This window comes from Lagenorhynchus albirostris, chromosome 7, assembly GCF_949774975.1.
Source record: "Lagenorhynchus albirostris chromosome 7, mLagAlb1.1, whole genome shotgun sequence".
NCBI classification, from domain to species: Eukaryota; Metazoa; Chordata; class Mammalia; order Artiodactyla; family Delphinidae; genus Lagenorhynchus; species Lagenorhynchus albirostris.
In genome coordinates this window covers 52,805,664-52,832,987 of record NC_083101.1, presented here as the reverse complement: position 1 = coordinate 52,832,987, position 27,324 = coordinate 52,805,664, and the positions used below count along the sequence as shown (strand labels likewise).

Sequence of the window (27,324 nt, the reverse complement as noted above, 5' to 3'; positions counted from 1 at the left end):
ACCCAGGTGAATTCTTTTTTTTTTTTTTTTTTTTTTTGCAGTACGCGGGCCTCCCACTGCTGTGGCCTCTCCCGCTGCGGAGCACAAGCTCCGGACCTGCTGGCTCAGCGGCCACGGCTCACGGGCCCAGCCGCTCCACGGCATGTGGGATCTTCCCGGACCGGGGCACGAACCCGCGTCCCCTGCAGCGGCAGGTGGACTCTCAACCACTGCGCCACCAGGGAAGCCCCCAGGTGAATTTTTTTAAGAGATGTCAGCGCATAAACTATGATAGGATAGGGTAGGTAAGAGTCCCAGGATCAGTGCCATACAACCACCACCAAAATAAAACACAAAAAACCCCAGCATACATAAAATGAAAAACGCATGACCAAAATACATCTGACTGAAAAAGAGAGAGAGAGAGAGAGACCAGCCATCTAACGAGCAAATTATACTAGTGAGTATAATTTGGGGAACACTTTACACTCCAGTTGCGATGGTCCATAATTAGAGATAAGAGAATTTTTTTAAACATACCTTTGCAAGAATGTGCTTGTCTTTTATAATGTACTCATAAGTAGTCAGGAGGACATTGAATTTGCCACTCCGTAACTGGGGGACGAGGGAGCGACGCATGGCAGGGGTGCCCTGAATGGGAAGAAAATACAGATGTATATTACCCGATGGAAGGAGGCGTGCGTTGTCTCTCACTACTCAGGCTTAATGGAGCCCAGGCATGTGACTAAGGACTGCACATACATGCAATTATCATATACAGATCCATTATCCAGGAAGAAAGTGCCTGGCAAAATTGCTCACACGTCTGGACACTTTTCAGACCTTTGTGGAGAAGCTTTCCCACTGCAGACCGAGGGAAGCGGGGGAGAAAGAAAAGGAAATTATGGTGACCCCAAGGTAGCAGAGAACCCGCTGCTCCGCTGAAAGGCTCCATTTCTACAGGAGCGTCCAGCGGGCGCCCGGGTAATTGTCTAACTTTGCAGGAACAGTGGGCATGGCAGCAGCACGCGAGATGTGTGATATTTGTCATTTGTATTACTCTCATCAGAAACCTCGCAATATGATAATTAACAATTTTCTTCTGCGTTTCACTATCTGAAAGTAATTATGGTTTATTACAGTAATCTTCTTGGGATGATTAACTCTCACTGTTCAGTACATGATGTACATGACAAAACTTTACAACCAGATACAGTTCACAGATGTGCATAGGGAATGAAGAAAATAGGGTCTATATATAAATGTGGAAAAGCAAAAAATAAATACAGGATTCCAAACCTTGTAAGAAATTTTCACCACGGAAGGAGCCCATTTGTCAAATTCATATGTCCAGTTAGATAGAGTCCTATAGAACAAAAGAAAACAAAATACAGAGGGACATCTGTATAAAAATCAGTGATTAAAAAGGCGTTCTTCTAGGTCTCACCTTGAAAGGGGCTAGAGAATATAAAATAGCTCAACTGCATATTCATTTTAAAGGTGTGGAAATAAGAGATAAGTTAGAAATAAGCTGCCACAAAGCATGACAAGTTTGTTTGTGGGTTCACACGAAATCTCATAAGAGAAAAAAAATTAAAGAATGCATGAATATAGATGGCAAAAAACATCTTAATTTTAACACTGAAAAACAGCAATTACCAGAGTGATTTGGGGACTCTTCAGAAACAGCCATATAAAGTTCAGAGAAAAGTTGGGTCAGGAAAAAGAAACGACAGAAGCACATGAACATACTAAATAAATCTGTCAAGAGGAGGCAGGGGAAAAATATTAAATGCCTTAAAAGGCAAAATCCCTGAAAGCATCAATGTAACATATGAGTCAGAACATGCAAAACACAGATAAAACCCAAAATATATGTTCAAGATGTAGATAATATGGAAAGGGTGTCTAAGTTCCACGGATTCAAATAATACGGATTAAAGAGGTCTGTAAATAACTCATTTAGACAAAGTTTGAAGGAAATACTAAAACAATATTTTTTCTCAAGGCCCAAGTCTGTAATTAGCACTGAGATCTAGAAGAGGATCTCAGTGAACAGAACGGCAACCTCACACCCACAGGCAGAGACACACTCCCATCCAAGGAGGGCGGTTTTGAACAGGTATCCCTTCCCTCAGGGGTATCCACCAAAGACCCACGAGGAGCCATGCAGTGGGCGAGGCACCGGGAATTTAATGGAGAACAGTGAAGACCCATCCTTACAAAGCGACAAAGTCACTGCAGATAAACTGCGAGTACTGAGGGCGGTTTAATGCAAAATTCAGTTACGATTTTGATTTAGATTCTGCTTTAAGAGGGACACTAAAGGAAGATTTAAGAATATATAATTTTTGAATATATATAACCTTTTGGAAATGGAAAAAGAAAAAAAATCAAAGAAATCTTAAAAAAAAATCAAAACCTTTCAGCTTCATGAACCACTTTAGGCGTGATGAAGAATGAGACCCACTGCACAGTGTGCAGGCTGTGTAGACCGCAATGCTAAGGGCTGAAAAAAAATCACTTCATCCTGTGCTTATGCAGCCAATCAAAGGGTGGGAAAAGAAAACCTAAATCCGGATTATATGCTCTTGATAATCCCACTACAGGCTACAATTCTGCCTTAAGGGAAAAACAAGGACAAACTATGAATACGGCAAGCTCCAACATAAAGAAAGATAACTGCAGAATAAATGGCTTTACTTACGAAAGGGGAACAATGATGAGATAGGGGCCATTGAGTCTTTTGTGCTCCATCAGATAAGTGATGAGTGCAATGGTCTGTATGGTCTTTCCCAGCCCCATTTCATCAGCTAAGATTCCGTTCAAATTGTTATTATACAGAGAAACCATCCATTCCAGGCCCTGGAGCTGAAATGAAGAGTAATTGCTTCAATTATCCAAGATCTGCACAGGTAATTAATACTAATACAAAGCAAGTGAGGCTGTGACTTCTTAACTCCTCGGTGCTGTACGTTGGATTTCCCACAGTAGGAAAGTACGGGAAGCACCAACACAAAGAGAATTTCATATATGAGCCTGTAATCGCCCCTGATGCTTGGCAGGTGCTGAGTGCTAATCAGATTTAGAAGTGATGGGCTGGAGCATACTGGGGGGACTTTAAGCAGCTTTGCTGTTCATCCCTACTTAGCATTTCACAGTACATGACATTCTAGAATTATTATAAATGAAGAAAACCCAAACGAAAATCCATTCCAACCACTCCAAGCACAAAAAGCCACCATGAGGATTAAAGAAAAACAAACCAGAAGGCAGGTTTGGCACGAAGATCACAGGTCATTAGAAACAGCCTTCTTGGTGACGAAGAGCCTCCCGGCCCCCCGGGGTGGGATCCCCTCAAGCGAGGACGCAGAGTGACCAGGGAGCCAGGGGCACCTGCTGGGCCCACAGGAGGGCACTTCCTGGCGGAGAAAGCTCCCAGGCATCACATGGAAACTTGCAATGTAAATGCTCCCCAAGGGCAGCTGACTGCCTGGAAACATGTTCAACATATTTTTAAAGAACAAAAGCACAGCACCAGAGACACAGTTTTGGATTTCCATGTTAAACACAAGAAAGTCTGGGTGAAAATACAACATTGTTCAACTTCCCTCTCCAACCACTAATTCCCTTCCACCACCATATCACAGATTCTGGTTTAAGTGATAGGATCGTATTTCTCTCTCTCTCTCTCTCTCTTTCTCTCTCTCTCTCTCTCTCTCTCTCTGTTTACTATCTATCTATCTACCTACCTATCTATCTATCTATCTATCTGTATATAATTGCTAAAGTCAATTTAGCTTGCTAATGAAGTTATGCTTAGGGAAATGTTAATTTTAATTTGGTTTATGTAAAAACAAAGCAAGTGATTCTTTTACTTTCAGTATTTGTTAAATGGACCACGCAAGGAGCTAGAGCAGATGGAAACCTAGGTATGTAACATGCACGCCTCCCTTCAGAAGCTTGCAGTCAGAGGACCCGGTAAGCCATTCACGCACCAAGACGTGGTTGGCAGTGCCAGTGTCATACATATAAAATTGTATGGGCCAGAATTTTTCTTGGGAAGAGTACTGCAATGGTTTGAAGAAATACTTGGATAAGCACTTAGGGTGCCTCATACCATGCAAGACTCCGAATCATCCTAAAGGTTTTTGCAGAAGAGCAGCAACACCAAGAAATGAGAGGAACTGAAAGAGGTCCCACGGGGATGCACAAAAGACACAGGGGCAGAAGGGGAATGCCGGGAACTCTTAGTGGTGGGTGGGAGGACATGCATACCTGCAACATGATTCCGAGAGCACCAGACCTTTAGGAAATTCAGCTAAGGTGGTAGTGGATTTCTTTTTTTTTTTTAATGAAAATCGGCAAAGGGGCTGAATTTTGCATCTGTCTTAATCCCAGATAAAACAGAAGCAGAAACTGGCAGCAGAGGGGACTAGAAATTCACAAAAAAAGTGGGAAGTGATTTGGACTTTCCTAGACCATGGAACTGGAGGAGTTGGGTATTGAGCCAAGCTTTCGTGGCTTTCCAGGAAGCAGCAGGAAGGCCTCAGCTATGTCAAGGTTAAGTAACTATTTTCAATACAAAAACTTGTCAAGGAGCAAGACGATAGAAAGCATACTCATGGATACAATGATCTGGGAAGCCTTTGAGCCACAATTTCAGTTGGTTTGTGAGAAATAAAGAAGATTTCATCAGGTAGATATGGATGGTCAGAGACCAGGAAGAAGAAACTCCATGAAGCAAAAACCCAGAGGCGGGCAGAGTAAGGTATGTTCAGGAAATCTACAGCAGCCCAGTAGAGGAAGAAGGCCATAATATTCACATATGGAGGGCTTCCCTGGTGGCGCAGTGGTTCAGAGTCTGCCTGCCGATGCAGGGGACACAGGTTCGTGCCCCGGTCCGGGAAGATCCCACATGCCGCGGAGCGGCTAGGCCCGTGAGCCATGGCCGCTGAGCCTGCGCGTCCGGAGCCTGTGCTCTGCAACGGGAGAGCCCACAACAGTGAGAGGCCCGCGTACCGCAAAAAAAAAAAAAAAAAAATTCACATATGGAAGTAGGAGGAGGTAGCTTTGAGAAGACAGTGACAAAGAATGCTTTCAAAGGTGCTGGATGGCAGGAGGAAATCAATGTAGCGTTAAAAGTTATTCACGAGTAATCTAACGATGCACCTGCCATATACAGACATACAAGAGTTCATCAGAACCAACTACAAGTTAACATCTATGTCAGGTGGGCCAAATCAGATGAAAACAACTTTGAACTTCATGAAAGTAGCATGGTCTTCGGAGAAAACATGACCTTACTGCAGCCAGAGCAGTGGTTCTCAAAGTGTGCTCCAGGGACTCCTGAGGGTCCCCAAAACCTTTTCAGGTGATCCACAAGGTCAAAATGATTTTCTTATTAACACTAAGGTATTATTTGCCTTTTATATTGTGCTGACGTTTGCACGGATGATGCAAAAGCAGTAGTGGGTGGCACTTTAACACAAATCAAGGCAGTACTGTAGTAGTGGCCTCTGTATCCTTCACCCTGATGCAATGGCAGCCAACACAGTGCCACGTTTTAGGAGTTTAGTGGATCCAAGTTCAGAGAGTTTGAGAACTGTTGGCCTAAAGCATATACTTCCTAAAGTATATTCCAAAGGGCCCTAATTTTACAGGATGTGAACAGGTATATGATACATGAAAAGAAAGTTTGGTCGTCAGAGAAATTTGGGAAATACGAAGTGAAAGATATTTCACTGCAGGATGCTGATATGCAGTTAGAGTTTACACATTTATTTCTGCAGAGCCCATGCGTGTGTTGACACACACCATGGATTACCAAGAAGGGTCATTGCTAGAGTGCCCAGATGTCTGGTTGGCTTGGGAAGTCCTGGGTGACACCTATGATCAGTAATAAGGGCCACTGTTCATTCTCATAAGTATCCAAATTTGGAATAGTAAATTATACCGTAATCCAAGCTCTATCTGACAGTATTTCCCATATTTATTTAACCACAGAACTTATTTTTCCCTTTCTTTTGGAGGTCTATCTCATGGGACAAATGTTCCAAGGAACATACTTTGGGAAACACTGTGAAGTAGAAGGAGGTAGAAGACAGGAGCTGACCTCATTCTAGACAGGTCAAATGAAACACACGTTATGCTTACAGCGTAGTTTTCATCAAAGCAGGGATGCTCACCACTCTAATGTGTCTTAAAAAAAAAAAAAGCATGTAAATGTGGTAGCTAGCAACTCCTAGGTAGCTGAGTCCATAGTGTTAAACTACAGACACCACTGATATTTTTGAAGAAATACATACTTCATTTACTTCAAAAAAGAGGCACAGATGTTCCCTACACTCATAGAATGTGGCTGGGTTTTCCATTCCAAAGAGATCCACGGTAAAGGGGTTCCAAAAGTTAACCCAGGATTTCTGAAAACACAATCCATCCCAAAGCCATAGAAGAGAAAATGGGTACGCTCTAGGGAAGACGGTAAACTGGAACACTCTAAAACAAAAATTACAGGCACAGTGGAGAGAATCGCCATATTAGAAGCAATGCGACCCCAAATGTTTGCCATGGTCAACTCTCTGCAGCAACGGGCATGCGCACAACACACTCTAATCAAAATTAGGTAACAGATTGAGACCTGCCGAGAAAACACACACCACGCCAGTTACCTGATAATGCTTCAGGGTCCCATTGATGAGGAGGGCCGACTGCTTCTCCACCCTCTCCGAGATGGCGTGGGCCACCGTGTAGTAGGACTGGGAACCCCTGGCGCTGTACTGCATGCTGTACTCATCGTCCACGTCTTGCTTAGCTGTCCTGGGCCAGAGAAAGTGGAGAGTCACACACAGAGAAGTTGGCGCATGAATGGAGAGCCGAAAACAGCTGCAGGAAGTAGAGCTTTATTTATCACCTACTTCATGCCCGGCAGCTAAAACATATTATCTGTAATCCTCGCGAAAAGCAAGCAGGGTAGACGTTGTTGTTACCATCCCCACTTCATGCCTGTGGAGAACTTCAGGCTGAGAGAGGTTCACGAATTTGCCCAGGTCACATGAAAGGTGGTGGCGTCAGGATTTGAACGCAGGCCCGCTCGACCTCAAGGGACTGCTATGAGCGTGAATCGTACACCTGCAGGTTCACACTTTGCCAGGGAAGCTGTCCTAGGCCCTTGAAGTACAAAGATAAATCCTATCCACAGAACACCGCCTAAAACTTGGAAGACAAGTGATAGGGAGGCCAAAGGTGACATTAAAGAGATAGGAAAGAGGAGAGGTCGTCTTCCATTTTCTATGTCTTGTTAACCAACTACTGAGTTATTCTACAGGCAGTGAGGGGCCGTTGAGGGGGGTCTTGAAAACCTTCAGTGAAGAAACTGGGGGCAGATGAATAAAAGACAGGTTCTTGAAGTGGGCACACAGCCCTGGAATAAAAGGAGAAAATATTAGAATGTCTATTTCTGCTTTTTTTTTTTTTTAATCTCATCACTTTAAAATATTCTATTTTGCATAGTGTTTCGCCACAGTTTTCTTTTAACACTAGAGCTACACAGGCAAAGAGCTGGGTAGGGCTTTCCTGGTGGTGCAGTGGTTGAGACCTAATGCAGGCGACACGGGTTCGAGCCCTGGTCTGGGAAGATCCCACATGCTGCGGAGCAACTGGGCCCGTGAACCACAACTACTCAGCCTGCGCTCTAGAGCCCGCGAGCCACAACTACTGAGCCTGCACGTCTGGGGCCCGTGCTCCACAACAGTGAGGCCCCAACGGTGAGAGGCCCGCGCACCACGATGAAGAGTGGCCCCCACTCGCCGCAACTACAGAAAGCCCTCGTACAGAAACGAAGACCCAGCACAGCCAAAAATAAATTAATTAATTAATAAAAAGAAAAGAGCTGGGTAGGGGAGTCCATGGCTGAGCAGCTATTGCAACGAAGACGTTTCTCACTTGGGGTTCTGGGCGGGTGTTGGCGCCATTAAGGAAGGCGGGAAAGGCAGCCAGCTGGAGGGGCAGGTTCCACGTGGGACAGAAGCGCGTGACACGTGAGGAGCCCAGGAACGAGGAAGTCATGAAGTGGGGGAGGGCGCAAGGGGGGAGCTGAGCAGTGGGACAGTCTGGTGGCCTCTGACGGTGGCGTTTTGGGTGAAGCATGGGCGTGAGGTCGCCTTCCTTCCTTAGACAAACTTCTCTAAACTAAAAATAAAGCGCAACCCTCACGAAATGCATCTGCAAGAGACAAAACTCTGAGAGACACATACTCGATGATCTGCTTAGCGTCCTTCTCGGAAACCTCTTCGCTGTTTGGATCCAGAAGTATTTTCTCTTCAGTTTCCTGCCTACTGGACTCTTCCTCTTCATCCTGGGGAAGGAACAAAGATATGGGGGTGATTCCGTTTTAACAAGGGAATCCCTAGGCTTGGCGATTTCTGAAAAGAGAGTGAATAGTATTCTACTTCCCAAGTGAGGTGCACACAACTGAGGGAGGACGTAAACTTAACCCTTACTTCCACCAGGCAGTACCTACCTCTCCATCGCTGTTTACATCACTGAATGAAAGAACAAAAGGAACCCTCTGAGGATCCCCTGGAACCCTTGCTCCCAAGAATAAATATGTAAAAATCATGCCAGAAAGATGGATATCTATCATTATTTGGTCATCAGAGAGTCCTGTAGACCATATCTGCTCTTGCTAACTTGGTGACCTTCTACACCCTTCTCTCCAAAGCCAACTGGAGGGATCTTAGTATTGTCCTTGTCTCTGATGATGCCAGTGGGCCTTTGATGGCCCCACACGTCTTCACAGTGGAGAGACTGGAGCTCGTGAGCATGTGGCCTTCTGTGTGTGCTTTCTGTGGCCGCTTCACAGCCCACATTTCTGGCTATTTAGATTAAAACTGTCAATAACATGGCAAAGGATTCATCACCTCCCCACCTCGCAACTGTGTACTTCGTTCTGCTGGCCTGTGGAGAAGCTTCACTAAATACCCATAATGCCCACTACTACCCACTGGTGTTGAAGGCTGAATCTTTCCAGATGATCCAGGAGAATTTCCTTTAGAAGTAGGCTTAAAGAGAACCACGCTTTTCCATCAGGCTTGAATGAAACAATACGAACTGACATGATAGTAATGTTGAAAATCAAATCTACAACCACAGATCACTGAGCCACAAGGGGTAAACGGAGGAGTTGGCACAGCTCTTTCACATCCAGGTGAGCACCGAGGGGGGACGTGACTCGCCACGAGATGGGGACCTGGTCTCCGGACCCCCAGGTCAGAGTTCACTCTAGTCCCAGCTCTCTGGAGCTGTCTGCAGCTGCCAGTCTCAGGAGGGCACCTGGGGGTTGAGCCGCCTTCTCTACCTCATCTCTGTCCCTCCCTGGCTCTCAGACTCAACGAGAAGATTCTTCCAACGGATCATCTATGGGCCCATTCATCCGAGGAAACAAGAGACATTTTAAAAATTGATTTTGTAAGTTTCAAGTACCTCAGAGAAAGAGTAGCCTATTAAAAAAAATAAAATAAAATAAAGCATGCCTCCAAAAGTATTTGCTTGTTAACAGCATGCTTTTTTTCTAAAAAAAAAAAAAAGTAACTTCTATTATCTTTCCTCTTTGCAAAAGCAGTAAGCGTCCACAGTAGATTAATTTAGAAAACACAGGTCCACAAAACAAGAAAATAACAACGGTCTTAAAATTCTGGTGAGCTGTTATTGGTAAGGCTGCTCTGCTCTGGCCACGGCATTCTTTGAACCAAGATTCCCCTACACTGGTAAACACCAGATTTAATGACTATACACTAACAATGCTCTAATAAAGGAGATAAAAATCTTTTAATCCTTCTATTTGTAATTGTTAAGGATTTTAAAGTTGATCTAAAAGATACCTTTATTATTCCTTAATTTCTATTAAAAGTATCCAAGATTACCATTTTAGGTTCTGGATATATTGAGTATTCCTTCCAAAAGACTGACAAATGTGGCTAACAAGTATATCCAAAGAATTCAAGGAAGAATCACATTTAAAGAAAAAACCCAAGAGGATCCATTAACCCATGAAACCAAGTGCATGTTGCCCTTTTGGTCTAAGTTTCCACACTTACAGCTTCAAACAGGCCCAAGGACTAAAGAACTTCAGACATTTTTAGGCTGTTAACCCTCAGTGTAAATGACTTAGAAGCATGGAATTGCCTTTCCCAAAGTAATCCGTCTCCAATCTTCCTCAGAAGACCTTTCTACCATCTCCAATTTAATGCCAGCTTCTCTCTTCTCGGTTTCAAATAACTTTAGAATTCACCAAGCTTCCGCATTCGCCAGGAGCCCCCGAGAGGTCACTGTGCTACTAGTCATGCACCAGCAAAGCTCTGTCAAACCCTCAGCCTCAGCTGTCACCCGATGGCCAAAACTGGAGGACGAAGAGACAGAAGGACACAGGTGCTTCCCCGTGAACTTTCCAGCCAATGAACTCCAAACAGAGATATATACGTACCTCCTCCTCATAATCAGAATCGCTCTCTTCGCTGTCCGATCTAGGGGCAACTTCGTAACTACAAGAAAAGGAGTGGGAAGGAAGAGGAGGCTTAGCTTTTTAATCATAAAACTGTGTGTGTGCGTGTGTGTGTGTTTATACACAAATATATGACACATTCTATATACAAATGCAGGTAATAACTTTAAGCAGTTCAGCAAAGGTCATGCTATTTTAGTTCCCAGATTCTACGAGGACCACAAAAACCTGAAAAGTCAAAGAACACCAATAATTCTGCTTTAGTGCCATACCCAGGATTCATTTCCAACCAGGCATCCAGCTGACTTGCTTTGGGTGCTTCTGGGCCAAACAGGACCTTGCCGGTTTCTGTGTGAGTCACTTTGACAGGGAGGTCACTCATCTGGCTGCTCTCATCTATGGGCTAGAAAGGAGAAAAGACATAACACCGCTTCGGGTTAAGACATTCTCCCAATTCTGTGCTGGATGTTTCTCGGCCTTTTGGCTGCCCAGCATTTGAAACCCTCTCCCGCGATTAGAAATTTCATCACCTGATGAGTACTGGTGGGAAGTGGGAGGTCACCTCCTACCAAAGAAACTGAAAACACCAGCCTCCCTTGCAGCAAAGGAACTGGCATAAGACCTAAGCTCCACCAGCTGGGCTCATTCACCAAGGCTCTGAATTAGGACCTAGAAGGAAGCGGGGGCCAACAGCACACTGGTAGGAGGGCAGACAGCAGTGGCAGCAGTGCCAGTGCAGTGGTATTGGCTGTGCCCGCTCCCGAGGCTGGCCGTGTCCTCACTAAGCAGCTGTAGGGTACGCTACGGTAACATATCACTGAAATAATAGCGCAGTCCCCAGTCAGCTTCTCCAGGCTTCCAGAGTTCCGATGACTCACCCAATATCCTATTAATATGTTCCCTTCTTACTTAAATCAGCCAGAGTTGATTTTTGTCAGTTGCAGCTAAGAACCCCCAACCCCCAAATAATCCCCTCCAGATAAGGACTACTGCCAAGCCATGGTTTCAGAGAGAATAATGGAAAAAAAGGAAAAGGTACTGTAACTTGTATCATCTCATTATGGCTGGTTTGGCTTCTGCAGAAACAACGTCATTTATCCAAAACCAAACCACCAGGTACCAAGCCCAACCATGGGGCCCTGTGAAAAAGCAACAGGCTCTGCTCACTGGAAATCTAGCAAATGGACCAAGTCTGAGCTGAAGTTCGTTATTAGACTCTCAATGAAATATGGCTTGCTCAGAAAATTAAGAGAATAAGTGAAACTGCAGAGGCTGTGCTTAACCTACTTCAGAGAACAAATTGTTTAAAAAGGCCTAAAAATGGAGTAATCCTATGCAAATGAATGCTACTGATTACAGGGTGACTGTACTTCTAGGAGCAGGCCCCCAGGTGAGACGTGTAGGCAACCCATTAATTCCAAAGAATTTTTTCTAAATTACTCTCATTTGGAGTTAAATTAAAATGATAGGAAAAGCAGTATACTGTAGGTTATCTTTTAATATCTTATAGGAAATGACCACCTCCTTCCCCCAAAATATTGGTTCTTTCCCCCTTCTCCCTTAACAAAGCACTGTCAGAATAAGAAACAATATATTAGCAATTATCCACAAAAACAACCTTACAAAAAAGAGAAGGCTTACTCCAGACAGTTTTTCCTTTTATGTGTGCTGAAGCAATGGTTGTGAACACCGTTACTTTGCATGTGAAGACCACGCTTCTTCCTGTTAACGTAGAAGGTCATCTATAGGCTCACGCGATAAAGTAGGAAATCTACCATTCGCTACCATCTCCCTTGGAAAAACCATATTCCATTATCTTGAACTATTATAATGCAGCTTGTTTTATTGTTTGTGTCTTGCCTCAAAGAAAACTGGAAATCACTGTAGCTGGAATTAGAACTTTGGCAAAAACACTGAATGAGCACAGCAGAATGTAATCAGAACATTATTTCAAAACAAACCAGGTAAGACATCTACTTTGCCCACTTCAGCAAACAGAAAAACACATGTGTTAAGATTAAAAAAAAGTGTATGTCACAGGCCCAAGATCAGGAGCTTATTTTCCCAGGAGATAACATGAGATAAGAGAGCTATCACACTAACACGTTAAATCTCTCCCTGTGTGCTTGTTAGTTACAGACTGATGTGAGGCATGCTTAAGTAAGGGTGGGTTTTTACAAATTAGAGTTGTTTCTAAGTGCTCTAATATATAGTATTCTTCCCCCGTAACAGCCCACTGAGTGTTTCTTACACATTAGACATTTATCCTGATCTTTTCTTTCCTTGTGATGAATTATAGTGGTTAAGTAACATTTATTGTTCAAGAGATTTCTGCACAGAATAGTGGTTTCAACCTTTTTCCTGCCACCAGGCTGTTCACATTCATAATACTTCTCGTGTGCACTGCAATTCCAGAAGGGGAAGAGACAACCCTCCACCCACCCCAATCCTCCAGGCAGATTTATCAGAATCTGTGAAAGGAGAAGGAAGTTTGAAACAAACGCCCTTCCCATCCCGCTCGCTCCAGGGGGATGCCTGCTCGTGTGAATCACTGGCCAAGAACTTTTGAGTTTTCAGAGAAAAAAACATCCAATAAATCAATCATTGTATTCTCGTGATTCAGAATATTGAAAATACTAGGAAATAAAATTTAGAAATATGCCGCTGAATCTACAAATAGAGGCTACCGGGTAAGCCTACAGAAAACGGCAAAAAATAAGCTACCAAATACGCAAATTGTTTGGCTTACAGTTATGAAATTTCAAAGTAAATGAAGGAAACTGGGTCATATTTTCTGCTTCTGTATCATTGACGGGGAAAATGTAATTATAGAATCACTTAAGATTTTTCCACATTCTGTATATTCATAAACACATGCTTATATGTGCACAGACAATTTCTGGAGTGGTACATAAGAAACTTAGTATCAGTTGATTGGCAGTCTGAGATGGAAGATTACTTTTCAGTGTACCCTTTCATACTATTCTAATTTTCTACCATGCTAATGTACTACTATTTTTACTTAAAAAAGAATAGCAGAGAGAAACCATATGATCATCTCAATAGATGCAGAAAAAGCTTTTGACAAAATTCAACACCAATTTATGATAAAAACCCTCATGAAAGTAGGCATAGAGGGATCTTACCTCAACATAATAAAGGCCACATATGACAAACCCACAGCCAACATCATTCTCAATGGTGAACAACTGAAACCATTTCCCCTAAGATCAGGAACAAGACAAGGCTGTCCATTCTCACCACTATTACTCAACATAGTTTTAGAAGTTTTAGTCACAGCAATCAGAGAAGAAAAAGAAATGAAAGGAATCCAAATCAGAAAAGAAGAGGTAAAGCTGTCACTGTTTGCACATAACATGATACTATACATAGAGAATCCTAAAGATGCTACCAGAAAACTACTAGAGCTAATCAACGAATTCAGTAAAGTAGCAGGATACCAAATTAATGCACAGAAATCTTTTGCATTCCTATACATTAATGATGAAAAATCTGAAAGAGAAATTAAGGAAACACTCCCACTTACCACTGCAACAAAAAGAATAAAATACCTAGGAATAAACCTACCTAAGGAGACAAAAGACCTGTATGCAGAAAACTATCAGACACTGATGAAAGAAATTAAAGATGATACAAACAGATGGAGAGATGTACCATATTCCTGGATTGGAACAATCAACATTGTGAAAATGACTATACTTCCCAAAGCAATCTACAGATTCAATGCAATCCCTATTAAACTACCAATGGCATTTTTCACAGAACTAGAACAAAATATTTCACAATTTGTATGGAAACACAAAAGACCCCGAATAGCCAAAGCGATCTTGAGAAAGAAAAACAGAGCTGGAGGAATCAGGCTCCCAGACTTCAGACTATACTACAAAGCTACAGTAATCAAGACAGTATGGTACTGGCACAAAAACAGAAAGATAGATCAATGGAACAGGATAGAAAGTCCAGAGATAAACCCATGCACATGTGGTCACCTTATTTTTGATAAAGGAGGCAAGAATATACAACAGAGAAAAGACAGCCTCTCTAATAAGTGGGTCTGGGAACACTGGACAGCTACATATAAAAGAATGAAATTAGAACACTCCCTAACACCATACACAAAAATAAACTCAAAATGGATGAAAGACCTAAATGTAAGGCCAGCCACTATCAAACTCTTAGAGGAAAACATAGGCAGAACACTCTATGACATAAATCACAGCAAGATCCTTTTTGACCCACCTCCTAGAGAAGTTGGAAATAAAAACAAAAATAAACAAATGGGACCTAATGAAACTGAAAAGCTTTTGCACAGCAAAGGAAACCATAAACAAGACCAAAAGACAACCCTCAGAATGGGAGAAAATATTTGCAAATGAAGCAACTGACAAAGGATTAATCTCCAAAATTTACAAGGAGCTCATGCAACTCAATATCAAAAAAACAAACAACCCAATCCAAAAATGGGCAGAAGACCTAAACAGACATTTCTCCAAAGAAGACAGACAGATGGCCAACAAACACATGAAAGAATGCTTAAATTAACATCACTAATCATTAGAGAAATGCAAATCAAAACTACAATGAGGTATCACCTCACACCGGTCAGAATGGCCATCATGAAAAAATCTACAAACAATAAAGGCTGGAGAGGCTGTGGAGAAAAGAGGACCCTCTTGCACTGTTGGTGGGAGTGTAAATTGATACAGCCGCTATGGAGAACAGTATGGAGGTTCCTTAAAAAACTAAAAATAGAACTACCATACGACCCAGCAATCCCACTACTGGGCATATACCCTGAGAGAACCATAATTCAAAAAGAGTCATGTACCAAAATGTTCACTGCAGCTCTATTTACAATAGCCAGGACATGGAAGCAACCTAAGTGTCCATCAACAGATGAATGGATAAAGAAGACATGGCACATATATACAATGGAATATCACTCAGCCATAAAAAGAAATGAAACTGAATTATTTGTAGTGAGGTGGATGGACCTAGAGTCTGTCATACAGAGTGAAGTCAGTCAGAAAGAGGTACAGAAATACCATATGCTAACACATATATATGGAATCTAAGGAAAAAAAATGGTCATGAAGAACCTAGGGGCAAGACAGGAATAAAGACACAGACCTACTAGAGCATGGACTTGAGGACACGGGGAGTGGGAAGGGTAAGCAGGGACGAAGTGAGAGAGTGGCATGGACATATGTACACTACCAAATGTAAAATAGATAGCTAGTGGGAAGCAGCCACATAGCACAGGGATATCAGCTCAGTGCTTTGTGACCACCTAGAGGGGTGGGATACGGAGGGTGGGACGGAGAGAGATGAAGAGGGAAGAGATATGGGGACATATGTATATGTATAACTGATTCACTTTGTAATAAAGCAGAAACTAACACACCATTGTAAAGCAATTATATTCCAATAAAGATGTTAAAAAAAAAAGAAAGAGATAAATACCGTATGCTAACACATATATATGGAATCTAAAAAAAAAAAAAATGGTTCTGAAGAACGTAGGGGCAGGACAGGAATAAAGATGCAGATGTAGAGAATGGACCTGACGACACGGGGAAGGGGAAGCTGGGACGAGGTGAGAGAGTGGCATGGACTTATAAATATTACCAAACGTAAAATAGATAGCTAGTGGGAAGCAGCCACACAGCACAGGGAGATCAGCTCGGTGCTCTGTGACCACCTAGAGAGGTGGGATAGGGAGGGTGGGAGGGAGACGCCGGAGGGAGGGGATATGGGGTTATATGTATACATATAGCTGATTCACTTTGTTATACAGCAGAAACTAACACACCATTGTAAAGCAATTATACTCCAATAAAGATGTTTAAAAAAAAAAAGAATAGCAGAGTACAAAATAAAATCAGTATACACAGAGAATGGTGCAGCAAGGTATGGCAGGGTATCATTCAACAGAACACAGCAGAAACGGATGCAAAATCCCTTACCTCTCCATCTGGTCCCAGGGCAGACTCCTCCCCCTCTGCATTCTCTTCAGCCTTCTGCAAAACAATGTCAAATGTTACATGTAAACCAAGAAAGTGGGTACAGGAAGGACCTCATGGCAACTTGGTGGTATGTAACGGTAATTCATTACTGCTTATCATCATCCAACAAAGCTTAGGAATTAATGCCTTTTCTTTGTGTTTCTCTTCACTCTCTGAGACAAGACAAACTATGTACTTTATTGGAAACTTGCAGGGGGTCAGTGAAAGCTGGGTGTGACTCAGGCCTGGCCCACTAGAGATGGCTGGACCGTGTCTTCCAGGACCCCAACAGCTTAAGATGTGGCAGCATCGGGACAGAGGTCAGAATCCCAAATGTCCCTGTGTTTGGCACTATGAAGACAAATCCTGACGTAATCAGCTCAATTTTCCCATTCCCTTAGCAAGTTGTCTAAAAATGTCCCCTCAAGAATGAATTCTGAACCGCTCTTGGGTTATAAAAATGCAAAATCATACAAAATTCTGTGAGTTCTCTGAATTTTTATCATTCTACCTAATTGGCTTTCATAATATACAGTATTTCCACAGTGGGTATATGGGGAAATTTGATGCAGATACTGTGATCTCATGAAAAATTCTGTCATCTTCCATTTCTTAAATATTCCAATATCTTAGCCCATTAACCTTTATGTGCCTCAAAGGCAGCCTAAATGAAAAGCTAGGATTATGTCACGTTTTGTACATACCCGAGAGAGCCTCATCTGCAAGAGACACAAAATAGTCTAAAATTTCTTACATTTATAATGACCTCTTCGACAAGTGAAATCCTTAACATCACCTTTACAGAATCCTTATTTTAAAGTTATTCTGTGTGGTGTGATTAGAAGAAAAACAAACAAACGAACAAACTTTAGTCATTTCTTTTATCAAGACATTTAAGAAAATGAGCTTTCCTCCCCTGGGCTCTTTAGTTAATTAAAAATATACATAATGATACAGAATCAATATTAATTCCACTTTGTTTACTTAAGGCATTGACTGTGTGATACATTTTTGCTTCCCATGAAAATAACTCAGTTGTCTCTTGACAAAACAGCTTTTACAGAAAATGTTTAGTGGTGAAAATCCAGCCTTTGGTCCATACTGAGGAAGGGCAGTTCCCGTAAATGTCTGAAATTTTATAGTTGTTTGATAATTTTCTTGCAAAAAATACATGTATATAAGTATGCCAAAACACAAGGCATAAAAAAATGTAGCACTTCTACCAAAGAGTAGGAAATGAAATGCTCTCCTTGGTTATGATTTCCCAAGAACTTAATTTTCTATTTATGCCACCCCAAACTGAAAATATTTACAAGCTCACAAGAAATGACCACCATGGAAAAGCATCCCTATGTCTGGGCTAGGGATACAGAGAACAATGGCAGAAAGGCTCAGAAAAGGGACCATCCCTGCTACCAGCCTCCCTGAAGATCTCATTTTTGGAATTCTCAGGCACTATATTCAAGCAACTCTTTTAATTAATGGGAGAAAGTCAATTAATCCCACCATTCTTTCCATACAAATCAGAAATTAGCTACAAATCTGGCCAACAAAGAAAATCAGATGAGACCATGAATAAGCCAATTTTCCAATATCTAGCTAGTGGAACTGGATCACTATTTCAATGAATAGTACATTAAAAAGCTTGAAGGACCATAAATAACAGAATCAAAACTATTCTAAAGAATACTCTTCTGTGAATCTGCTGTAGACTAGATAGGCTGCTATCTAAAAAGTGCCTCATAATAAGGCCTTTCCATTACTTAAATTCCTCTAAACTAATTTTTAAATTTCTATCTGGTATCAAAGTTGAGAAGCAATGTAATATCAGACTTAAGAAAGTCAGCTCTGGAATTAGAGGAACTGCGTTTGAATGCCAGCTCTGTCACTGTGCAAGAGTACTTAGCTGTGTGATCTCGACCAAGTCTCTGTGTCTTGGTTCCCTCTTCTGTAAAACAGGGACAGCAGTGGTCCCTACCTCATAGGGCTGCTGCAGGACTGGATCACTATTTCAATATGTACAATCCAATGTGACATGTAATATCCACTGAGAGTGTCAATTTCCACAATGTAAAAGAATCAGTGATAGTCCGAGGGCTATTCTTTTATGTCTATATAAAACTGGCTATAGCACTGTCTGAAAACTGCTTCATAAGGTTACAAAGTCAGGGATTTCTGTCTGTTTTGTTCACTCATGTATTCCCATACCTACAAGGGGTCCCGGCACTTAAAAGGCATTTGAAGGATGAATGAAGGAATGAATGAATGCACCAAGAACAACACTTTCCACTTAGCATACATGGAATCAATTAACATTATTTTAATTAGGTGACAGTATATGTGCAAGTCATAAAAGAGTTAAGAGCACACACGCGTTCCTCGCTGAACTGGTGCTCTGTGAGACCTTCCCTTGCGTGCCCTGTACTTATACCCAGTTCGGCTATGTTATTCTAGGAGGTGGAAGCCAGATGGCAGTCTACTCTACAGCAAGAGGTGTCAAGTTCTCCCATCATGCTTTGAATTCCTTCAGTTTGGGGACAATCTCTGGTTGGTATGCTTTCAGAAATCCACATTCTCACATCAAACTAGTGCTTAACCCTCAATTCTCTTCCGCTGCCAGAATTCCCTTTGTGTGTTGCTCAAGGTCAACTCCGAACAGATTGTGACCGGTACTACGATATTGGAGTAACCTGGGACAGACTCTGAGCACCTGGTGGGATGGCCTGCAGCTGATGTGGCCACGGCTGCCTGAGAGAATTTCATATACAGTGAATCTGTAGCATGTGACTGCAAACACATCCTATCAATGTTGCTGGCTGATGCCTGAGCTTATTTCCACTGATTAAAACAAACACAAAAAAACAAAACCGACTGCAGTTCATCCACTAATCAGGAATAAGGAACTCTGTACTGGCTTCTTCCTATCCACAAAAAGTTGAGAACTAATTACCCTCATGGAGGGGAGGGAGGAATGTAATTATGGAATCGGATGTGAAGCAAATTACTCCTAACGAAAGACAATCTGGCTTCCCGGTGAAGGCTGATGTCAATTCATACCCTTCCTTTAGGAATGTTCATGAACAAAGCTATGTGCACAGCTATCCACTTTCCTTGCAGAGGCTGTATAAAATAATCAACAACGCTGTGTGGAGGGAAAGATATCCCCAAACATGAAAACCCTGTGGAAGCTGAATTCAAGAAAATGGGCCTCACTGGGGTACTTTATGCAGATTACCACAACACAGGACACAAACAGCCTCACTCTGTAAAGAAAACAGCTTTGTACCAAATAGTTTACAATCTATATTATAAAGTGAACACAGTTTATCCCCCAGCAGGTGTTATAATATGCTGAAACATCATTCAAATGTGTTGGCATCTTAAAGACTCATTCTGCTTCGAGGGAAACTTAAGATTTTCAGAAACCACTTGGGTTATTTTTACTGTCATTTAAGAGGACCTGTGAGCATTAAGATAGGTGATCAGGCAATAAAAAAATACCCAAGAATATCAAATTAACAGGCAATTGCACATTACTTAAGTTGAGCCTTGCAGAGAAAACCAATTCCAACATTTTGACTCAAGTAACTGGTCAATCCAGTTAAGCTGGACTTTGATCCAAATTTCTGGTTTCACCCATTTTGACACTGAACTTATCAAATAAATCTAACCATCATGGCATCGTGTTCACCTACCTTTACAATAGTCACTACACTCAAATGCCCAGAATTGCCTTAGAACCTTTCTTTCACCTACAAAAATCTCCTTGTGGAGGCAAACTGCAATAAGCTAATCATCTTTGGGGAAAGGAGGTAAAAGAATTGAGAAGGACTGGAGAGTCACTCAAATTTAAAATAAATGCCTCAATAGCATCACTACTTGGCATCTGATGCTCTTTTCACTGAAAATTATACCGAGGGGCTTTTCTCTAATTGTTGGCTATCTTCCTGTCACTATATTGATCAATACACTATGCCAGAAAGGTCCCCCCTCCAAAACATCACAGATTCACGTATAACAGTGTTTGATGAGAGAGAAAGAGAACAGAATAAGTTTCAGAAAGAAAGACCATGATGAAAAAGTCATTTGACACAGCACTCCCCCATGGACTCTCTACGTTCTCATTAGTATCATGGGTTTCCAAGAAATGTCACAATAAATACCAAGGGTGTCGTTCTGTTGGTATACACCCCAGTGAAAGATTTGGGGGAAGGGGATTAAATACTTTATACTTTACTTTTGGCCTGAAGTCAATAGCTGGGGAAGCTGAACCTCTTAAATGACCAGACTTTTCAGCAGTAGGTGTGTGGGTTAGGGGGCTGGCATGGGCTCCCAACCACAGCCTAAGGAAAGACATACCCTAAAACTCTGTAAGAAATACCTTATTGTTTGGGTATTATAGGCCAAATAATTAGAAAATTCTCTTTCTAGGATCTGGGGAGGAAGAGGGAAGCAGAGTCTGCCAAAAATAAGAAATCCTCATTTCCCACTGCAGGCCTCCACAGCCAAGGAGCCTGTCGTTGTCCTAGAAGACATTCTACCTGATAATATCTAATTGATCCTCACCTAGAAAAAAATGGTGGCCACTTATGTTCTCAACACCACAGAGAACATACAGTAAGGGGGAAAAGAAGATTTTATTTTCAGAAAAACCTATAACCACATTTCAACAATCATGATCCTACATCTATACCACAGAACTGATTGATAAAACAACTAATATTTACTGAGCGCGTACTATGTCCCAGGGAGCGTTCTAAGTGCTTTAGATAAACTTTCCTATGTGAGCCTCACAACAAGTCTAGGCTATAGGTCCTGTTCCTGTCACCTTCTTACAGATCAAGGGACTGAAGCACTGGGTAACAGATCTCTTAATGAAATATCCTACAAGGGAATAACAGCAAATTAGTGTTCCATGTTTTCTTATGCAGTTATGAATTTAAGAGATTGCGTACAAACGTGCTTTAGACAGTAGTCCAATTTCGTAAGTTAGCACGTTCCATCCTATCTGTATACGACGCCATTTCAACCTGGAGTCCCCCAGTAGATATAAGAGAACTCGCATGGCAGAGGATGGAGACCTCCAGGTCATGCTAAGTACCCATTAACAGTGTATTCACCTTGTCACACTGCAGAGACTGCTGTCACCTAATCAGATATTTCAATACTTGAAAAATGATTCCTCCTCTAACACCTAAGTAGATACATAGAGCTTATTTCTTTTTCTTCCACTTCAAGGGCGTTAATGGAAGGCCAGGTTGAGATCGAGAAGTTTCAGAATGATTTATAAATGTATACTTCATAGAAGCGGCTCTAATGGTGAGAAGAGCAAAACTAAGCAAGGTCCTGAGAGGTTAAAGGAAATCCACTCTATTATTCACTAACACCAAGTAAACCTGATCAACTCCCCAAGAAAGAAAAAGGCCTTCTCTGTTACACCAGGGCAATTCCTTAAAAAAATGATACACTAGTTTAACACTGAGTAAAAAAGTAGCCCTTTTCCAATTAAACTGCAAGGTCCACCATACTTATCTTGGACGGCACAGTTCTTGAAGTTACCTGTATCTTGTCCTACAAGCGTTGCCACCAGTTCAATGCTATTAGTTCACTGAGTAAAGAAGCTTTCTCAAAACAAAGATTTAGGGATGCCTTACTTAATTAGAAAAAAAAGCAAAACAAAACCTGCAGATAGATACAGCACGATATTCACTTCTACAGGAAATGCTGAAAGGGACAGCACAGAATTTTTAAGTGTCCACATGCAGGTTCCCTCCCTGACACAGAGAAGCTGGAACAAACAACTCTCAATCATTCACTCTAATGGAGGGAAGAAGAACTCCAGGTAATCCAGAGTGTCAAATAATCAGCTTTTGAAAGCATCCATTTTCTTTGCACTTGAATTAAGGTGCATCTAAAATTGGGTAACTCACTCTGAACTAAGTCTTAAAACCCCATGAGACAGTTTTCAGGAAGGTCTAGGAAGGAGCCCAGTTTCTTTTTGTCCTTTCTTTATCCAAGGTCTCCCAGCAAGATGGCCCAGGAAGGAAATACGGCCTGATCTCCTTGGTCCTGCTGAGGGCAGGGGGAGCTCAGATGCGAGGCATCCTGAGAGCATGTCAGGGAAGAGGGAGAGGGCTGCTAATAAACTAATAATTCTGCACATTCCATCATGTGAGCTCATCAGCGGAAGATGCCCAGAGACAGCCACCAGGCAGACTGGAGTCGCTTGGGTACCTATTATTCGTTTGCCAGGAAACCAGGTCCCAGTTTTACTCCCCGCCTTCCTTCACAGCATTCATTACAGTTTATAATTATATACTTGGGTGCATATTTGATTAACGTCTGTCTCTCTCTCTCTCTAATTAATTAAGAGGGCAAGAGTGCTTTTCCTCACCACTTGCACTCTCTCTCCCCCAGCATCTAGCATCCTGCCTAGATGATAGTAAGTGTTCAGTTAATGTTTTCTGAGCAAATACATGAAACAGAAAGAATAAGTGCTATTAGCAAACCTGAAAGCAAGAGTTTGGAGGTAGAGAGTCAACCTACAGATGATGCAGTGTTGGCAGCATCAGGAAAAATACTGACAGGTTCCTGCTCTGTACAGATTAACGTAAAAACAAAGGCATAATCATTACAACACAATTATGTATCTTTCTTTGCCTATGATGATATAACAATCTAATACTATTGCAGCAGTCCATTAATTAAAAGCCAGAAGCTCATATCTGAGCCATTAGCTTTTAATCACAAAGAAACACAGACTACGAATGGTAGTACTAAAAACACTAACAGTGGCCTTTTTGTGACAGTCTCTGCAAAATATGCCTCAGGATGAGGAAAAACTAAAATGGCCATTTCATGGGGTCCTCCTATGGAATATGACAGAATTGTTATCTGCCTGCCTCGTGCCAACGTTAAGTCAGAAATTGGGAGCTGGAATTTTGCAAAGTCTATAATGCGACCTTGACAAGAAAATGAGGTATTCCTCACCAAAGAAATGTCGAAATGCAAGCCCTGACTCATCCCTTGTTCACCTTCACAATAAGGGAAGCTATCTTATACTAAAGAAATCAGGTGCAGAAGGCGCCTTTTCAATCACTTATTCCTCCTCCTTAATTATGAAACAGGTATGAGAATTCAGGAGCCATGAAATTAATTATTTTTTTGAAAAACATTTTGTGCAATTATTCAGTGCAGAGAAGAAATGATTAAACGCTACCAATCCTCAATCTTCACAATTCTAACGGAGACTTTCTGTTGATGTTTATACCTGGGCCAATCAGAACTGACCGTGAAAACAAAATATACACCGAGAACTATATTAGCAGACTACTTAAGCTTCAAAGAGGCTCTATATTTACAGGTTACCCTTGAATTGAGATATAGTATCTGCAGAGTAGAGGTTCTAAGTCTTACCCCTTCGTTTCTCATGATAAATTGGATTATTTTACATAAGACTATTCACTGTTTTCTGTAATGACCTAAAACCCTGACTTGCACATTTACCTTAGTGTAAAACCGGGGCAGCTGAACTGAGCACACAATCTTGGCATCGCTGTCTGTCCAAAGAAACAGGCTGAAGTATGTTCTAAAAGTATCCCAAAGCTATCTTTTCCACTTCCTCTGGCTCCTTTCAATCTGAACATAGCATTTTCGTCTTCATTTTTACTCCAGTTTCTTAACTCAGCAGTCCCCTGCCTCGCTGGCATTGCACTTGAGCAAACATTTCTTTGTGCCCATGGTTTTCCTTTTTCTACCGACCGTGTGTACTTAGTTTCTGAATGCTGGGTGCAACAGTGGAAATACGAGCCAAATATACATCCTGTCCATCATGCCGCAATCTTCAAAATGTTGCCTAGTACACCTAGTACGTCAACCCATTTATATCAGCAATGTTTGTGATATAATCATCTAAGTCTCCCACTAGTGTAGTAGGAAGTACTCATTAAAGGGCAAGACATGCCTAAAACTGGTCGGCGACCACACGTCCCCGGTTCAGCCACAGCCACTCAGGTGCTCACCTTCCTCTTCTTCCTCCTCTTCTTCTTCTCTTTGGCCGCCTGGGCTTGCTTGTGCTCCCAAACCAGATTAGTCAGGTTGGCCACATACTCATCCGTCTGCTGCAAAAGATACGCTAAACGCCTATCTTTCTTTTGATCGATCAGTTTTCTATAGCCCTCTTCATCTTCAGCCTATTAAGGAAAGAAGAGCGTGATCAGGACATAATAAAAGTTTGCAGACGACACCTTTTTCCACTCATCCCTCCCCTTGATGGTCTGAACTTCGGTGGTCCGTGCAGCACACCGAATGATTCCGGCCACCCGAGTTCTCGCACCCTGTCTGGGAATAGGGAACACACGGAGGTACGATGCCTATGCCCCGGGACACCAGAGTTCACGGCAAGGTCAACACACATAACTATTTGTGTGGTGTGATCAAGCACTCTGAGCCAACTTTTCATTCTTTTGTGTTCCTTTAACTGCGCAAAAAGTGTTAAAATTTCAGGATTCACCATCTGAAACTTATTCTTAACTTTATATTTTGGAAAGTGTCAAATATAATCAAAAGTAGAGAAGGTAGTGTAATCTCTCATATAACCAACACCAAGCAACAAAAATTAACTCCCCATGACTCCCGTTTGTTTCGCTGCAGCCCTTCCCCCACCTCCTCCCTGCAATCCCAAACTGGATTGTCCTGAAGCAAATTCCAGACATAACAGCTTTTCATTCATAAATATTTCAATAAGTACTTCCAGAGGCAAGGAACTGAATAGGTTTTGAACAAGTAACTTCTTATACTTAAAAGCATTACAAGAACTTCCCTGGTGGCGCAGTGGTTAAGAATCCACCTGCCACCGCAGGGGACATGGGTTCAAGCCCTGGTCTGGGAAGATCCCACATACCGCGGAGCAACTAAGCCCGTGTGCCTCAACTACTGAAGCCCGCTCGCCTAGAGCCCGTGCTCCGCAACAAGAGAAGCCACCGCAATGAGAAGCCCGGGCACCACAACCAAGTGTAGCCCCCGCTCGCCACAACTAGAGAAAGCCCGCGCTCAGCCACGAAGACCCAACGCAGCCAAAACTAAATAAATAAATGAATTTATAAAAAATGTGGTTGATTGGGAGGGATTTTGGTCAGCACTGCATAATGGGCCCAGATGACTGGAGACAAGTCATTAGCACCTGAAGCCTGACAGTGCTGAGCCATAAAACAGACACAGTACTTCCCACTTCTACCTCCTGTTAAGCAATATTATGAGGTTGAATGGAATAAAAACCGATGCACTCTGGGTCATTTCCAGAGAAATCTTTTTATACATCCCAATAAAAGGACATCTCAAAAATATCTTCCTCATGTGATGCAGGATAAAAGGAACACACTGCAAAATCTTTTAAGAGGCAGCTCCTTACAGAGAAGCTCAGGTTTTTCAGTCCAGGGCTGTCCCTCCAGCATCTGCCCGAGTAACAGCAGCCTCATCACTCCGTCTGGCTGCTGTCTGCCCCACGGATGAGCATGAACCTCAAATGCTATTATAACTGTAATTGCTTTTGGTTATGGTTGATCTCACTTGAAGAAAGAATGATAAAAAAAAACTTCAGTGTCTCTGTTATCTGTATATTCCATCATTTAATTGCGAAAATTAATGATTTGCAAATGCCTAATCATTAGTGTCAAGCCAATCTGTTACTGAAGTTCTAATATAGTTTCACTTCAGTTGAATCAGACAAATTTGACTGTTCCCTGCTCAAATACTATAAAATGGTCTCCCCAGCTAGTTAGCCATCTCCTGGTCCCCTCCCTCCCAAAAAACGAGAGGGAGGTAGGAGAAGGTGGTAAGACTTAGTAGACCCCGGACACAGAGCCTTTTAAAATATGGTGTTCACTCTCCGAAATCCAAAAAAATTAATGACAAAAAAACGCAAACCGTAATACCAGCCAGGAAGACTATGTCATTTGGAATCTTCCAGGGATATAATTATGGGTTGAGGCTAATGATTTTATCTTCATCCAGTACCCAGGCATTACATCCCAGATAGAATTTGCACGTCTCCTATCAATATACATTACACACACTTTTCTAAAATCCACGGTGTGCTCTGAGGTCCGATTCCAAAAATAAATGGCCAATAAACTCAAATACGCAGGCCAGTGATATAAACCAATTCCTTCTGTGTTTATATATCCATTAAAAAGTAACAGTGGCAAAGAAATGACCCATGAATAGCCTTTGACAATAACATGGCTATGATCAAAAAAGCAGCATTTCAAAATTAACTTAAAAATCACTTTTTAAACTGTTAGAGAAAAATTTCTGCCAGAATTTTGAAGCACCAGTGGCTTCAAAAAAAGAGAACTTCTTAGATTCCAAGACACAACTTCATGAGATATTCATTCAAAACAACTTGTGTCATTAGTCTCAAAGAGGCAACACTTTAAAAAGAACTGCCGTTTCCATCCTTCCAGGTCTGGTGATCAAAACTCCTGCAAAATATAGTACCTGCCTTTATGTAAAAAGCTATCATCTGGGGCTTTCCTGGTGGCGCAGTGGTTGAGAGTCCGCCTGCCGATGCAGGGGACACGGGTTCGTGCCCCGGTCCAGGAAGATCTCACGTGCCGCGGAGCGGCTGGGCCCGTGAGCCATGGCTGCTGATCCTGCGCGTCCACAACGGGAGAGGCCACAACAGTGAGAGGCCCGCGTAGCGCAAAAAAAAAAAAAAGAGCTATCATCTGAATAACAGTGCCACCCTAGGACATGGAAACCCTATACTCATCAGTGGTAGCCCTACATTTGTGGCACTGCACTGTCTAGGAAAGGGAA

The 27,324-nt window shown here is 42.1% G+C and overlaps 1 protein-coding gene across 4 annotated transcripts in view; it reads right to left on the bottom strand.

Annotated features, from left to right (window-relative positions):
• Window positions 1-27,324, bottom strand: part of SMARCA2 (SWI/SNF related, matrix associated, actin dependent regulator of chromatin, subfamily a, member 2) — a 172,936-nt gene that overhangs the window by 103,607 nt on the left and 42,005 nt on the right. For all 4 annotated transcript variants that reach the window (XR_009541587.1, XM_060155018.1, XM_060155017.1 and 1 more), the window contains exons 9-17: window positions 24,528-24,698; window positions 16,468-16,521; window positions 10,753-10,883; window positions 10,463-10,520; window positions 8,235-8,335; window positions 6,651-6,798; window positions 2,687-2,850; window positions 1,279-1,345; window positions 520-630 (exon numbers count right to left, since the gene is read on the bottom strand). Coding sequence is in view for 3 of the 4 variants with exons in the window: in XM_060155018.1 (XP_060011001.1) it covers window positions 520-630; window positions 1,279-1,345; window positions 2,687-2,850; window positions 6,651-6,798; window positions 8,235-8,335; window positions 10,463-10,520; window positions 10,753-10,883; window positions 16,468-16,521; window positions 24,528-24,698 (1,005 nt within the window). In the remaining variant the exon portion in view is untranslated. The remainder of the gene's footprint in view (window positions 1-519; window positions 631-1,278; window positions 1,346-2,686; window positions 2,851-6,650; window positions 6,799-8,234; window positions 8,336-10,462; window positions 10,521-10,752; window positions 10,884-16,467; window positions 16,522-24,527; window positions 24,699-27,324) is intronic.